Genomic DNA, 16,640 nt, shown 5'->3' with positions numbered 1-16,640 from the left:
CCTGAGAACGTTTAGATAGAAAAGGATGTCGCAATGCAACCACAATGATTACAATGTAGAGTAAACACGCAGGGAGAGGATGACAAACGAGACCCATTAACTCGTAGTGGCTAGGTGATATATTGATAGGAAAAAAGAGGAAGGTGGACTTGCAACCGGTCTTTGACAAAATCTCAGGGAAGGTAGCTACCTGGAGAGGAAAACACATGGCGGCGGCTGGAAGAACTACGCTCGTTAAATCTGTGCTTACGTCGCAGCCGATTTACCTCCTAACTGCTCTAAAAATTACGAAGGAATCTCTAGAGCAGATAGACAAACAGCGAAGACGCTTTCTATGGGCCGGCACGGAAGGCATTACCGGGGGAAAATGTTAGATCAATTGGACAAAGACATGCTTGCCAACCAGCCAGGGTGGACTTGGAGTTCTAAATTTGGACAAGTTCACGAGGGCCTTGAGGTTGAGGTGGCTCTGGCACGAGTGGAAAGACCCGACCAAACCATGGGTTGGTCTCGATACACCTTGTGACGAAATTGACAGAGACCTGTTCGCCGCCTCAACAGAAATAACAGTGGGTGATGGAAACACGGCACGCTTCTGGAGCTCTGCCTAGATAGATGGGCGTCGCCCTAAAGACCTCATGCCACTAGTCTATGCGATTTCCAAAAACAGAAAGAAAACTCTGCGACAAGGAAAAGAGGGTGACGCTTGGATAAGAGATCTGACCATACATACGCAGTCGACGATCACAGTCAGCCTCATTGAGTAGCTAGTCGCCCTGTGGAAAGCAGTCCGGAATGTGCAATTAGCCAATGGCGAACCGGATCAGATCGCTTGGAAATTCACTAGCAACGGGCGATACGCGTCATCTTCAGCCTACCAAGCGCAGTACTATGGGACACCTAACACAAATTTCAACTCCTTGATATGGAAAGTGTGGGCACCCGGGAAATGTAAATTCCATGCTTAGCTCATTATCTAGAACAGAGTCTGGACATCTGATTGGCTTGCGACCAGGGGTTGGCAAAACAACGAACATTGCCCCCTATGCCGCTGTGAGAATGAGATGGCCTTGCACCTTGTAGCCACTTGTAGATACACCAAGAGAATTTGGCACCTTGTCGCCACTTGGGCGGGCCATCTGCTGCTGCTGGATCCGGTGAATTGGGAGGAAGCCCACTCAGTGCAGTAGTGGTGGGAGAACATGGCAAACACGCGCGGTGTTCCGAAGAAGGGACTTAGATCCCTCATCCTGTTAGTGGTTTGGGAGATTTGGAAAGAGAGGAATCGGAGGATCTTTAACCATAAAGAGATGGCAACGAGCTTCCTACTAACAAAAATCAAAGATGAGGTTGGCCTATGGGTTCTGGCAGGGGCCAAGCGTCTACGAGAGTTCGCCCCACACCTTGTATAATGTACATATTACGTGTAACAGCTTTTCTTTTTATCCTCAGGGGTTGTATTTTCTCCTACTCTATTCAATGAAAAGGCACTATCTTGTGCCGTTTTTCCGTTAAAAAAAAAAAGAACCGGATGCGCGGCAGCCGGCAAGCCAGCCAGCCAGCCGTTGGGCGCGAGCACAAGTACGAAATCTTTTCGAACAGTGACGCGGATGACGAATATATTACCACGCGTTACGATAAACAGATAAGAAGATTTTGCTTGGGTTATCTGTGAGGGCAACGGGGGAGCACTGCTTTTTCTGGCCGAGCAAACCTACAAATATGCCAATCCAATCCGGATGAGGAATCAGTCTATATGAAAACACATCCATCAAGCTCTGATCTTCTTTAATTAGACGGACACCATGACCACCAGATTCCCATCGAAGCTCCATCCAAGGTTTTTCCTCCAATATTTTTCTTCTGGACAAGCCATGTGTTTGGACACTTCTGGTAGTAGCATAGTTTGGACAAGATCACAAATAAGCCATGTTAATTTGAGTCTACTGACTAATGCGCATGCTCATGTAGTACTAGTGTGTTTTGTCAGAGAGAGGGCACCCACAAAGCCACCACTGACCACTCGCTTTGCCAAGCAATGCGTCTTTTTCCACTGAGACCAAGGATGAATTCACAATTTGGAAGGAAATTAAAAGCGCTGATTAGATTAAGCGGCTGCGTAACATGTGCCCACGCGCGCCGCGCGCGTGCGGGGGTTAAGCCGACGCGTGCCCGCCGGGTGCCCAGCTGGCACTCTCCTCCACCGTCCGATCCCACCCACGGACGGCCACGATTCCCCTAGCCGAGATGTACCGAGTAATCAAGCCACTAAAACCCCAGCTAATAACTATAAGTACGAGGTGGGAAAAAAAATGGAGACGCGAATTGGAATATAAATAGAGGCGCGCCGCGGTCAAGTGCTACCATCCAAATCGAATCCCCGAAAGCGTTACTACCTTCCTCTCCAGATACTGGCAAATTCTTTTCTTTACAAATCATTCGCAGCTAGCTTAGCTCGCTTTGCTTGTAGTGGCGACTTGTGAGGCGGAGGAGGAAGGAGATCGAGGCTAGGGAGATGGCGTCGTTGAAGTCGCCGGTGGCGGCGGAGGAGCAGGCGGCGACGGCGGCGGCGGCGGCGGCGAAGGGGGAAGGGGAGAGGTGCCCGGTGGAGGAGGTGGCGCTGGTGGTGCCGGAGACCGACGACCCGACGACGCCGGTGATGACATTCCGGGCGTGGACGCTGGGGCTCGCGTCCTGCGTCGTGCTCATCTTCCTCAACACCTTCTTCACCTACCGCACGCAGCCGCTCACCATCTCGGGGATCCTGGCCCAGATCCTGGTGCTCCCCGCGGGGCAGTTCATGGCCGCCGTGCTGCCCAGCCGCGAGGTGCGCCTCCTCGGCGGCCGCCTCGGCAGCTTCAACCTCAACCCGGGGCCCTTCAACATCAAGGAGCACGTCATCATCACCATCTTCGCCAACTGCGGCGTCTCCTATGGCGGCGGCGACGCCTACTCCATCGGCGCCATCACCGTCATGAAGGCCTACTACAAGCAGTCCCTCAGCTTCCTCTGCGCCCTCCTCATCGTCCTCACCACACAGGTCTCCCTCCACACCTACTCCGGTTTTACGCTGGGTTTAATCTTGCGGTTTCCACGGTTCTTTCCGAGGGTGCCGATATACCGAAATTTTGATCCGAAATTTCCGAAGTTTTGAATAAAATTTAGTCAAATTTAAATAAAATATTGCCAAATTTAAAAAGATAAAATTTAAATTTAAAAATTCGGTCGAAATAACATCATATTGGGTCCGAAATGACGTTCCGGAATTTTGAACCATGATTTTACGTAGCACCTTAATTGAATGCTTAATTAGTTAATTAATCACAAAGAAACAATCAACAAAACCACTTCAACCATATCTTTTTCCCTCAGTTCGATTGCTTGCTTCTGACTGGTTCTGACTGGTACTAAGAAATAAGAATTGACTCGTGTCTTCTTTTTTTTGGCGAATTTGTCGCGCGATTGCGACTTGTATGTTTTCCTCCAAAAGATGTGACAAATACTGAACCAATCAGACGTTCTTGCGTTGCTTTATCTCGCGTACGAGTTGCCACCAATCATGCAGCGTTGAAGTTGAAATTGAAAGAAAACCTCATGTTGGCATATAACGTCACCGTGAATCCATCCATGTACTAGGAGGCCCTACAAATAATTGGCGTGATTTTGTTCGTCTAGCATGCGGCTGCATGTGCCTCTTGCAAATTTTCGTATTAGTGGGCAACTTTAGCATTCCTGTCGGATTGCTGGCACTAAGATGCAAAAAAGATTGGGTATATGGTGACGGATGGTCCGTGCACGAGTCAAAACTAAGCAGTACTACTACTAGTCATAAATAGGAGTATGAGATTATTCTTGCATCATGACTAGTCGTTTAACTAATCCATCCCAAAGTAAAAAAAGAAAACAATATAGTTAACTAATCATGAACAGGAGTTATTCTCACGCAATTTAATCTGAGTGCGCTATGAATCTAGAAAAACTATATTTATTAATTTTTTAATAACTATTTAGCCGATATGCAAACAATGAGACACGAAAATTCATATCGTGGTAGATAGTATAAGATGCAGTAGCACAGCTAAGTGACGTCATGCTTGGCTTGCTGCATGCAGATACTGGGCTATGGTTGGGCCGGGATGCTGAGGAGGTACCTGGTTGACCCGGCTGACATGTGGTGGCCATCGAATTTAGCCCAGGTCTCACTCTTCAGGTAATTAATTAATCACGTCGTAAATCTCTCAATTAAGCAAGATCAGCCAGTTAACTATGCAGGCTAACTAATGATCTCTGTGAGTACATGAAGGGCGTTGCACGAGAAGGAGGGCGGCGATGGCGGGAAGGGGTCGTCGTCGAGGGGGCCTACACGGATGCGCTTCTTCCTCATCTTCTTCTTCGCGAGCTTCGCCTACTACGCGCTGCCGGGCTACCTGCTCCCCATCCTGACCTTCTTCTCGTGGGCGTGCTGGGCGTGGCCGCACAGCATCACGGCGCAGCAGGTGGGCTCCGGCTACCACGGCCTCGGCGTCGGCGCCTTCACGCTGGACTGGGCCGGCATCTCGGCGTACCACGGGAGCCCGCTGGTGGCGCCGTGGTCGTCCATCGCCAACACCGCCGCGGGCTTCGTCATGTTCATCTACCTCATCGTGCCGCTCTGCTACTGGAAGTTCGACACGTTCGACGCGAGGAAGTTCCCAATCTTCTCCAACCAGCTGTTCACGGCGTCCGGGCAGAAGTACGACACCACCAAGGTGCTCACGAGGGAGTTCGACCTCAACGTGGCGGCGTACGAGAGCTACGGGAAGCTGTACCTGAGCCCGCTGTTCGCCATCTCCATCGGGTCCGGGTTCCTGAGGTTCACGGCGACGATCGTGCACGTGGCGCTGTTCCACGGCGGGGACATCTGGAGGCAGAGCAGGTCGGCGATGAGCTCCGCGGCGGCGAAGATGGACGTGCACGCGAAGCTGATGCGGCGGTACAAGCAGGTGCCGCAGTGGTGGTTCCTCGTGCTGCTCGTCGGCAGCGTCGCCGTGTCGCTGGTCATGTCGTTCGTGTACAGGGAGGAGGTGCAGCTGCCGTGGTGGGGGATGCTCTTCGCCTTCGCCCTCGCCTTCGTCGTCACCCTCCCCATCGGCGTCATCCAGGCCACCACCAACCAGGCACGCATCCATCCATCCATCGATCTCACCATGAATCATCGTCGATTCGTCGTTGTCCATCTCTGATTGTGTTAGAAAAAAACTTGTGGTGGTTGCAGCAACCGGGGTACGACATCATCGCGCAGTTCATGATCGGGTACGCGCTGCCGGGGAAGCCGATCGCGAACCTGCTGTTCAAGATCTACGGGAGGATCAGCACGGTGCACGCGCTGTCGTTCCTCGCGGACCTCAAGCTGGGGCACTACATGAAGATCCCGCCGCGGTGCATGTACACGGCGCAGCTGGTGGGCACGGTGGTCGCCGGCGTGGTGAACCTGGCGGTGGCGTGGTGGATGCTGGGTAGCATCGACAACATCTGCGACGTGGAGGCGCTGCACCCGGACAGCCCGTGGACGTGCCCCAAGTACCGGGTCACGTTCGACGCGTCGGTGATCTGGGGGCTCATCGGCCCCGCCCGGCTGTTCGGCCGCCACGGCCTGTACCGCAACCTGGTGTGGCTGTTCCTCGCCGGCGCCGTGCTGCCCGTGCCGGTGTGGCTGCTCAGCAGGGCGTTCCCGGAGAAGAAGTGGATCGCGCTCATCAACGTCCCCGTCATCTCCTACGGGTTCGCCGGGATGCCGCCGGCGACGCCGACCAACATCGCGAGCTGGCTCGTCACGGGCACCATCTTCAACTACTTCGTGTTCAAGTACCGCAAGGGGTGGTGGCAGAAGTACAACTACGTGCTGTCGGCGGCGCTCGACGCCGGCACGGCCTTCATGGGGGTGCTCATCTTCTTCGCCCTGCAGAACGCCCACCATGAGCTCAAGTGGTGGGGCACGGCGGTCGACCACTGCCCGCTCGCCTCCTGCCCCACCGCGCCGGGGATCGCCGTCAAGGGATGCCCGGTGTTCTGAGCTCGCCGGCCGGAGCTGCACACGGTGGTGTATGTAGGTAGCAAGAATTTGGGTTTGGATTGGGGAAAAACCATGAATTCAGCCTGGTGTCAGTTAACTGATACAGTCCTAATAGTTGTCAGCTGTTACCTCCCGTGTGATGAGTGTAACAAATTGGCTTTCTGCAAGGAAATGATATAGTAGCTAGTAGTTCATATAAGATCATGCCATTCTGGAATATGCTGAAACAGAGATGTGATGGTAGTTAATCATCAGAGAAGAAGCAGTATGCGTTATTCATTATTGAAGAAAGACAATTGAAAAATTAAAAATCAGCAATGGAACAGGCAAGAACATGATGCCGTCAGAAACTTAATATTAGCATCACGAATCCGCAATTACGGAGCAAAGATGAAAAATGTAAAAGCACACCATTGACAGAAGCAGAGTGATAGAAACTGGAGTTGCACTCAGGTAGCAAGCATTTGGGTTAGGGTTGGGAAAAACCATGAATTCATCCTGGCATCAGATAACTGATAGTCATTATAGTGTCACCTCCTGTGTCTTTAGTGTAATAATGTGGCATTTTTTTTCTGCAAGGAAATACTATAGGTAGTTTATATAAGATCATGTCAATCTGAATATGCTGAAACAGAATTCTGCTAGTAGTTAATCATCAGAGATGAAGCAGTACTGTAGTATTATAATTGAAGAAAGATAAACGAACTCCTCAAATCAGCAATTGAACAGGAAACAATATGCCGTCAGAAACTAAATATTTCTACTAGCGTGAATCCACAACAACGAAGTAAAGAGGAAAAATGTAAAAACACACCATTGACAGAAGCAGAGTGATAGAAACTGGAACAGAGCATATGATAGGTACCTACCATATGCGATCCTTGTAATCAGCAATGGCACCATCCCTTACAATTGCAAGCTCGTCAGTTGTCACCATCAGTACAGAAGGACAGGGACATCAGATAGGCACCTTGTGGCCGTGAAACCAACTGCACCCTGGATGGTTCAGAGTGGCAGTTCAAAGATCTCGTCTGCTCTCGCAACAATGTGCTTCCTGCAGATCCATGCAATGTGGCCGTCATCTCTGTACCTAACGCGCCACAGACCAAATCTCTGTGCTATGTCCATCCCTGTCAAAATCCCTTGACCTTTCAAGAAATCAACAAGCCACTGTCTGGCCGTTTTCATATCATCCTCCATGTCATTTGTGCCACTCTGGCTGCCGTTATTCCTCGCTTTTCCATACATTGCCGCTGCGCCTAATGCCCCCAATGATAAGGCTGATGTGGTTGCACCATACATGACTGACGAGTCCAGCAAGTGCACTACCTCCCTGCTCAGGTCAGGTATCATCTCCCCCATCCCGACAATGAAATGCGCCCCGATCTTCAGAGCAAAAGTCAACAGTTTCATGAACTTGCTCATGTAAGGCAGCAAGGATTGCACTGCCCGGTTATCTACCTGAATCAGATCGCACCCGACTTGATCCTCCAACACATGCATTTCTTGTCGGAACTCGCACAGCATGTGTACCCGTAGGGACCGCATGCCAGGCAGTATTCTTGTGACAAGCTTCTTGGAACGGCTGTCCAAGCTTACAAGATAGAACAGCTGAGGAACCTTTCTATCCTCCAGCTGAATGCTGTAGTTCATTACATAGTCCATTTTCCTGTGGAGTTCAGTCACAAGGTGATACTCGTAGTACCTCAGCCTTGCAATTTCCTCCTTCAAGTCCTGGATTCCTTGTTCTATTCTCTTCAGTCTTTGGAGAACCATCTCAACACCTTTGGCAATGCCTAGTATGGAGGGATCAACTGCATCCGATTCAGCAATAGTTTCGGATTGTTGCAGATTGTCTGGGGTCACTGCAAGTTCAGTTGCAAGATGCTGTAGATCATAGTACCTACGATGCAAAACATCATGGAAGTCATCGTCTGATAGAAGATCTCTAGCATGATCTAATCCTGACATTAAGATGACCCTTTTATTGTTTTCAACTGCACTCCAGGTATGTTGATAATCGTAAAAACTTTCTGCCGGCAATGACAGCAGAATGTGCTTAATTTTTTTGACAGGTAGCAGCTGAGTTGTACGGAACCTTTGTGGTATGAGATATTTCACACAGTCAGGTCTGATAATGCTTTCCTTGAATGTCATACTGGGAGACATATTTAGTATAGTTGTGATTACTGACTTGTGCAGAAGCCTCACCATGTCTGTAACATTTCTAGTGGAGCATGCAAGTACATCTATGGATGAGCCCAACTTCATACCCAGCTCAACCCTTACATGGACACCATCGATCACCGTATAAATAAGGTTTTTCTCCAAGTTGTAGACTGCTCCTTGCTGATTTCCAGGGCACATGATTTTATTGTGCAGACGTACCTGGAAGGAAGATAATCTTTTTTAGAAAGTCGGATCGTTATAGTAATCGACTTAATCATATCCAGCTGCGCTCTGTACATATCTCTAAATAACAGGACCATCCCCTTGGCAGCAGTGTAGTAGTTACTAGTTAGAGTTACAGTATGTTTTACCTGTAGCCTTGGAAAGAAGTCATTTGTCAGAAACATGTGTGTATCTTCACATTCCATATGCCTTCCAGCATATCTGCACTCTGGCATGGTTAACTGCCACCGTTGAATCCCTTCTTTGCTTTCCTCAAGCATAGCTGGTACTAGAAGTAATGTGTTTGGGTTCCCAGGGTCTTGTTCATAGCACAGTTCAAGTTTCAACAACATATTAATGATATCACCAGATTGCAAGGATGCACCAGCTCTCCAGTTTGATCTTTGAATTTGATTACACAGCTTCTCTTGCAGAATCTTCTCCAGATCTTGTTTGCGGACAAAACCACTATTTTCTATCTTGATGGATTTCAATGCACCTAGTTGGCTGAGTATATCTTGACAGAACCATTCGCAGTTCATTATCAGCACTCCAAGCTCCTCAAAAAATATTATTTCACCTAAATCATGCAGTGACTTTGCAACAGCACGTCTTCTTGTGTCTAATTTCTCGGCATTATCATGCCTTGATCTCAACCTTAGCACTGGAATGCTGAGCTGACATATCTCGCAGAACTCAGACCATTTGACCACTGATTTATCATTCTTCAATCTCCAATTATGCAAATACCTAATCAAATCATTGCATACTTCATAAACTTGAGGAGCTTGTTGGAGAACTGTCTTTGTTGTATTTCGCAAGTGATGGGTGAGCTTACTTACTGAAACCTGTGATCTTGAGTCTACCACAAAAACAGTGGGGTAAATTTCAGCATATGAACAGAAGTCTTCTCTGAGTCTTTGTACAGCTGCAACGATCAATTGTAGCCCTTCTGCTAGATGAGATACCTTATCATAATGTGTGAGAACTATCGTAACACAGGGTATAAATGAGTGCGACACTCTTCTCCTAGAATTTGAAGCAACAAACTTCAACCAGTATATCAGCTCCTGTTCAATCACATCTATGCTTTTTGGATATTTATCAGCAGGCTTTCCAATCAAACTAGATACAATCATGAAAATCCTTGGACCACCATGCACAACAAACATGAAATCATGCAAGGGAATACTTTCCTCAGGTCCACCAATATTACACATAGTCAATTTTGTGTTGCCATCGAAAATTATATTCATCCCATACTCATTGGTGTGTGACATTTGCTCAATTGGAGTCTTTGAAGTTCTTATTTCATCCATGCGAGGCAATTTCATTGAATTCATGCAGTGCTTTATGGAGCTACACAAAGTGCTTTTACCTGCAGGATCATTAAAAAGCAAGCAAAATAAATCAACGGTTCGTATGCTAGAGCTGTGGTAAAGGTACAACATTATATAGCACCAAGCAAGAAATCAACTAAATTTAGGTCTACAGAAGGGTAGGTTTCATTTGAATGCCATCCAGACTCCAGCAGAACAAATTGAAATAGTTTAAACTTTAAACAGCAAATTGACAAGTTAAAACAAAGAAGAGCTGAACACGACAAAACTATAGATACAGTTGCCTTATTTCTATCTATAGATTACAAAGAGTAGTGAACAGTGGACAACGCCAAGGGTACCTGATAATTCTTGACCACAGAGAAAAACTTGGCAACAAGTAGGTGCACTTAGTGGCAAATCGAGCAAATCATTTGGTACAACCGAACTCCCATTCTGACCAAGTTTCTCATAAATTTCTCTGGTCTTACCAGCAACATGCAGAGGCGTTTCATGCAGGTCAATTTCTTCAATCCAAGGATTGACCTGCAACATGCCCATAATGGTCTGCAAGACTAGTTCCCCCTCGACTCCCCTGCAACCTTTCAATGATAGGTTTCGGAGAGTAGTATTCCTTTCTAAGCTTGTAAAGATTCTGACAACATCATTTGGCCTCAAGCTTACATCATCGCATATGGCCAACTGAAGTAGGCTCTGGTTCGTCTCCAACATCTGCAAGATTGCTGTTATGCCATATCTTCCTATATTTGTTTGCCGTCCACCAAAACTCAAAACCTTCAAAGTGAGATTGGCTTGTCTCTGAAGTGGTGAAAATGTACTCAGTGGGCACAGTAAATGCTCCAAACCAACTCCACCAAAGCGATTTCCATCCAAACTCAAGCTCTCCAAATAGCTGTTCTTGAAGAGGCCTGCAGCTATATACACAACAGCTTTGTCCCTGAGGCAACACTTGGTGAGCTTGACAGTTTTCAGCATCCTATTCAGCTCAAGGACTCCTCTGAGCTCTTTGGTCCACTTGGACTTCAATGGTACACCTGACATGTCCAATGTTGTCACTGTGGTGTTCCATGCCATAGCACAAGCAATCCTTTGTAGACCTGTGGAATTAATATTGTTGTAAATCCTCAAGCTTCCAGTTCCAGCCTGAAATTCAGCAATTTTACAACTGTTCATGCCACCTCTAGTATCACGACAGTGTCCCCATACATGCACCTCCACCCTGCGGCTGCGTGCAAGCACAGCAGAGAAAATCGGGGCTGCTGCAATGGAGCTATTGTCAAGGATGACCAACAGCTTCAACACACAATTTACCTCAATCATCTTTGAGAATTCTTCGGCTCCCTTAGCACCTATGGAATCATCCAATAGCTGGACCTCTTCCACGCTCCTGTTGTATGCCAAAGCTGAAGCTAGCAGTTTGACTCCAGATGCTCCAATTCTACACTCAGAAAAAACAATTGCCTTGATGGTGTTATTCCTTTGGATCATTTCTGATAGTGGGACTAAAGCAGCTGATGATTTTGTGCCAAAGACATTCTTTTGGAATTCTACCTGCTTCACACTTGAACCAGGGCCTAAAAATGAACACAGGAGTTGCACCCCCTCAGTTTGCCATTCAATACCATGAAATAGGAGGTTCACCACATTGCTATACATCTCCTTGTGCTCCAAAAGACGATGAAGCAACTTGTGCAAAAAACTGACACCATTGTGATCTGTACATGCATGAACTCTTACCAATCTCTCGCTTTCCATGGACATTCCGGATCCCACGTTTGTCGGAACCTGGTAGAACGCAATGCTATCCACATCCTTGTAATCCTGCAAATCAATCTCTGTGACATCCATGTCCTTTTGATTGAATGATAATTTTCTTGTGATCATCTTGTCACCCATGCTCAGAGGCGACGCTGTAGATGAGTAGAACAAGGAAGAGAAAGCAAATATGAAGATAGTCTTTTACATGCAAGGAAGATGTATATAGGTATCAAAGGAGGTTTTGGCAGATCAATGTCGCATATTACAACTGGAAAGAATGTTTTGAAAAGATGAGTTGCATGGACATGCATCAGATTCCCAGCTTGTCAAGCAAGCATGATAAAGAAAGGGACTACCTTTATCTTGCTTTGCTGTCCTGAAGAGGAATGACTATGAATCAAAAAAGGTAAAACGGCAATGTACAGCTGTGCAGGAATCAGAATAAAGAAAATTGTAAGGATAAACATCTTCAGAAGCAACCATCGGATTATTTAGGTAGTTTCATCTGCTAAAAACATAAATTTAGCATCTGGAAAACAAAATCATAATTTTGTCTGGATTCTCGATGCTATACATGACCAAACCATACATATGCTCTATCAGTCCATCCTACCTATGTGAAGCCCACCGAAACATCAACATGCACTTTGTAAACATCAGCACTCACTATAAAAAAAACAATATATTTTGTGTTGATGTTTTTTTCATTGGCATCATTCAGAAAACAAAACCCAAAAAAAAAAAAATCTCCCTATTGTCTTCATGTAACTAAAAGCAAATGGGTGCTTTAATGGAACTGTTTCTTCTTTATTGTCTTATTATATTGCGTTTGGCAGCATCATTTTTGCTTCATATAAAAGGAAGTTAGATCCTCAGATTTGCGACTGAAGTAAGGAATAATTGCAGGATGCTAGAGAAGCAAAGTATATTAGAGTCCACAATCATTGACCATTATACCAACAAATGGACTTCGCACAGAATCAAGCTAATCACTTGTAGATCTGTTCCGTCTCAAAGTGTTAGTGCCTAGAAGGTGAAAGAAAACAAAATGTGTATTTCCATACCGCCAAATGCAGGCAGGGTCAAGAATTGGGATCCAATGAGCAATCGGCAACAAGGGTGATACTGCTGCATTGTTTGATCCTCCACTTCCTTGCAACATCAGCTCAGCAAGGTAAGGGCATAATACCTAAGTTCTGGACCAGAAGGCTCATGAGTTCTCTTGCCCCCCCCCCCCTTCTTTTTTTAAGTTATGTCTATGATTATCTCACTGCTGTCTCCACCCAAATTTAATATAATGTTCACACTGTAAGCAAGATCTTAGATTCTAGACTAAAGTCTGGATAATGTGGTAGAGTGAACCTGAAAAACAATGAGAATTCCTGAAAGTGAAAATCTGCTGACAAATGCTAAACCAACAGAGTCCATATCCAAGAAATATTTCTATAATTTGGGTAAACATAAGGGAAAAGAATGTGCGTGCATATCTGGAGTGAGCATATTTGGGTCAAAAATTTTAAGAAGACGTGCAAACTTCAAACTATGGCAATACACAATGAAAAAAGAGAGACATTGCTTGACAATGCTCTCATACATATTGAAGAAATTGACACGACTTGTGCAATACAGGATTAGCATGGTAGAGTGAATGCTCTAGGGTGAGACAAGCTTTGGAACCTTGGATGCAGCAACTTCAATGCCATTCCCACTCAGATGCATATGGTAGTAATGAGATGCATTTGAACTATAACTTTTTACTAGAGCTTATACCGCAAGCTCTGCACGTATTAATACTGCCAATGTTTCTTCCATAATGATATCAATTGCTCAAACATTCCTTAAGTATCTCTGAACATGGAAAGTGAGGGAAATTATAGCTGACATTTAAGTCATGTCTCCCACAGAGGTGATCAAACCTTAGAAAATTGAGTAATTGCTTCTTACCCTCTAAATGCAAGCAGAGGATCCCAATTGGGAGAAACAATGGTGCATAGCAGATCAGCAAACTCCAGATGATGTACTGCAACAAGCTCTCAGCTGGGCATGTGGTCCTGGTGGTGCAAACTGCACGATGATTCAACCAAATAAATATTGTTATTTTCCCAATAATGTCAAAGACCACGCATCCTATGCCTTCAACAGCTACTGGCAAAAATTCAAGAAACAAGGTGGTTCCTGCTACTTCAATGCAGCTGCAATGGTCACTGACCTGGATCCAAGTATGTTTGCCCTCTGAAACTCTGATACTTCACTGGCCTATTATTAGAAGCACTTTTTTGCTGGTACATACATTACTAGCATTGTAGCAAGAACAAAATGCAGAACATGCATATCCGTACAAAAGAAAAGCTCATGCATACTCATGACCCAGCAGAAGGGGACATGTTGCAGAACAAAAAGAGAGAAATAAACCCTCTATACAAAAAATAAGACTGTTCTGACATTCTGTGCAAGGAATTTCTTCATTTACTGTTTGTTAGGTAGCATGTAAAAATTATATATTATAGCTACACATTCAATACATCTACAATCTCTGAAAAAACTTGCATATCATTTTTACAGAAACCAGTTAACCTTTTTCCTTTAATGTGTATGTGAGGTCATTTATTTTAGATACAGTTGTAATTATTCCAATTGCATGCAGAAAACTCTGCTCTTTAGAATCAGGAAACATCTTACTCAGAGCATGGATAACACCAAAACATGATTACTTATGTTGTCTACTAATACGAACATCAATCATTGTTAATATTATGTCAATCACTTCATGCCATCTTGCAGGTCATGATTCGTGTCATTTTGAAGTGGTTCCCTGATACACCAATGAGTAAAGCACAGAAGAAGAAAACTTCCTTGTTAGCGCGGTTTCTTTCCCTGGTCATTCAGTAAATGAAAATGAAAAATATGCTTGACAGATAGTTTGTCTTTATGGGGACTACATTACTTGGAACACGAGAGATGAAATGTTCCTCCAATACTTCAAGATATTTTTGTTGTGCAAGTTAACTTCAATAAGAATAATTTCCATTGTTCATACTGCAACTTGTTTTAACGGTAAAGTGAGCGACTGGGACGGTTTCCTACAATGCATTAAAGGGGCCAGACGGCAGACAGGTAGAATATTTTTTTAGATAATGGATTAAAACCTGGTTTCTACATCCAACACGGATGTACAAAGCCAAGACAGCAAGTATATAGTTATAACCCAACATTTAATAGCTACTTGGTCCAGTATTGATTTTAATCAGAAATCCATGAGCAAGACTACAAGCTGATAATTCCAGAGGAAGCAGGTAAAACCATTGCTACACTATGCAGTGCCCAAATGATTTTAAGCATGACGTAAAGTTGTAAACAACATATGCTACATTTTAGGCATACTAGTTGGAAGCACTGAACCAATCTTACACCGAAGATGAGGACATGGGGTAGATAGAATTAAGACACAGCATTTGTGATGACTTGAGTGACCATGTTTGCAGACCAATAATCAAGGTTAAACGATCAGGATTGCCATGGTACAGGAAATCCATGATTTTAAAGACATGGCTATGAGCCTATGAGATAGCATTAAATACTCCCTCCGACCCAAAATATAACAGCTTTTAGCCTTCAGGATTTGTCCCAAAATATAACAACTTTTTCACTAACATTCTCTTCCCAACCAATCACAACCCTCCACCATTCAATTTTTCCACCTACCTCCACTTCTCATCCAATCACAACCTTCTCACATTTAATTCTACCTTCTTAATAACCATGTCCAACCCTAAAAATCCTTATATTTGGGACGGATGTAGTAGAAGAAATAGTTTCAGTGTCACAATAGGTCGATCATTGAATGTAAGCACCACATCAGAATAGCTAAAGACAATAAAGTGCAACCATCAAGGTACTTTTGATTTTATTTCATTTCTTTTCTAGAAGGTCATGATAGAGATGCATACGAGTCAATTGCATGAACTGATAGGGCACCAAATACAAAGCATTCAGTAATGTAATACGTTTTCACATGCTAAAACACGATATAATCAGAAGAGCAGACTGGCCCAAGCAGCGATGAACGCAAAGCCACCCAACGGTGCCGTGGAAGAATACTTCCTGTCTTCAAGATAAGCCACAGTGTAGCACCTAAATGAAAACAGACGATGAAATTCCATCAACAACGATTTTGCAGTTCAGATACAATGCAATTAAACCCATGAAGATACTATTTTTCTCTTCTTTTGCCATTTCCTGATAATTTGGACTAATTTAAAGGAGGAAAAATACACGTACGTTCCAGAGAAGAGAACAATCCCAGCAGTAAGAAGCCCTCCAAACTGCAAGGATGACAAGCACTGAAGAACCCGTGGAAATTAGGAAGCAAAATAAACAGCAGTGTGGATAGCAAGTATACTAACAACATCGGGGCGCTTGGTGATGGGAGCCCCGAGCAACGCCGCGGTGTGGACGAGATGGTAGAGGGACGCAGTGTGCCAAACCTGTCGCCATTTTTTACCCCCAAATTGCAAGAATCGGATCAATAAATTGTAACAAAAAGGTCGGAAATAGAACGAATAATCCGGCAAGGATGAACACCAGGGAGCAATCCGAGTACCTCCTTGTACGCCGGGTTCTTGGGGCGGAACATGTGCGCGCCATAGGTGCCAAGTCCAAGGGCAGCAACCCCTGCTCAAATCCAGTCAACCAATCGCGAGGTTAGGGAAGCAAGAGGAGGAGGAGGAGGAGGACTGGAGGGGGGAGGAAGGGGAGGGCGGATTACCGGAGATGGCGGCCACCTTGTGCCACAGGCTCGGATCCTTCATCGCCATGGCCGCCGCCGCCGCCATCTTCTTCCTTGGATCGCCTTCCTTGCTCGCTCGCTTCTGTTCTCTTCGCTCGTCGACTTCACTCTCCACCAGTCGTCGGTGTTGCATTTTCTCAAGATAACCCCCAGAGAGGTTCTAAATTATGCCAGCTATTTGCTTTACACATATTTCATTTTCATCACCCTTCGAGTCTACTCCCTCCGTAAATAAATAAATAACCTATGAATGTCAACCTGCACTCTTTTTTTTTATATAAACACAAGTACAAATGCAGACGTTCATAACACG

The 16,640-nt window shown here is 45.4% G+C and overlaps 3 protein-coding genes across 4 annotated transcripts; 1 reads left to right on the top strand and 2 right to left on the bottom strand.

The window, feature by feature from the left end:
* The first annotated feature begins 2,327 nt into the window (after positions 1-2,327).
* LOC127768278 (oligopeptide transporter 3) lies at positions 2,328-6,301 on the top strand. Its single transcript, XM_052293826.1, has 4 exons — positions 2,328-3,040; positions 4,113-4,210; positions 4,304-5,156; positions 5,255-6,301. The coding sequence occupies exons 1-4, from the start codon at positions 2,516-2,518 to the stop codon at positions 6,050-6,052; spliced, it is 2,274 nt and encodes a 757-aa protein (XP_052149786.1). The 5' UTR covers positions 2,328-2,515; the 3' UTR covers positions 6,053-6,301.
* A 620-nt stretch (positions 6,302-6,921) lies between these two features.
* Positions 6,922-15,302, bottom strand: LOC127768276 (protein TORNADO 1). 2 transcript variants are annotated; one of them, XM_052293825.1, is made up of 5 exons: positions 13,751-15,302; positions 13,486-13,605; positions 10,125-11,693; positions 8,593-9,821; positions 6,922-8,440 (listed from the first exon to the last, which is right to left on the bottom strand). In XM_052293825.1, the coding sequence occupies exons 1-5, from the start codon at positions 13,827-13,829 to the stop codon at positions 7,058-7,060; spliced, it is 4,380 nt and encodes a 1,459-aa protein (XP_052149785.1). In that variant the 5' UTR covers positions 13,830-15,302; the 3' UTR covers positions 6,922-7,057. The 2 variants fall into 2 exon arrangements, with proteins under 2 accessions (XP_052149785.1, XP_052149784.1); XM_052293824.1 differs by lacking the exons at positions 13,486-13,605; positions 13,751-15,302 and having other exon boundaries at positions 10,125-11,221; positions 11,335-11,357; positions 11,521-11,592.
* Positions 15,303-15,415: 113 nt separating this feature from the next.
* LOC127768279 (uncharacterized) lies at positions 15,416-16,471 on the bottom strand. Its single transcript, XM_052293827.1, has 5 exons — positions 16,307-16,471; positions 16,142-16,212; positions 15,945-16,025; positions 15,820-15,863; positions 15,416-15,672 (listed from the first exon to the last, which is right to left on the bottom strand). Exons 1-5 carry the CDS (start codon positions 16,458-16,460, stop codon positions 15,573-15,575), a joined length of 450 nt encoding a protein of 149 aa, XP_052149787.1. The 5' UTR covers positions 16,461-16,471; the 3' UTR covers positions 15,416-15,572.
* Between the last annotated feature and the right edge of the window lie 169 nt (positions 16,472-16,640).

Source organism: Oryza glaberrima, chromosome 3, assembly GCF_000147395.1.
Source record: "Oryza glaberrima chromosome 3, OglaRS2, whole genome shotgun sequence".
Taxonomy (NCBI): domain Eukaryota; kingdom Viridiplantae; phylum Streptophyta; class Magnoliopsida; order Poales; family Poaceae; genus Oryza; species Oryza glaberrima.
Note: the sequence above shows the minus strand (reverse complement) of the source record. Positions and strands in the feature narration are given on the sequence as shown.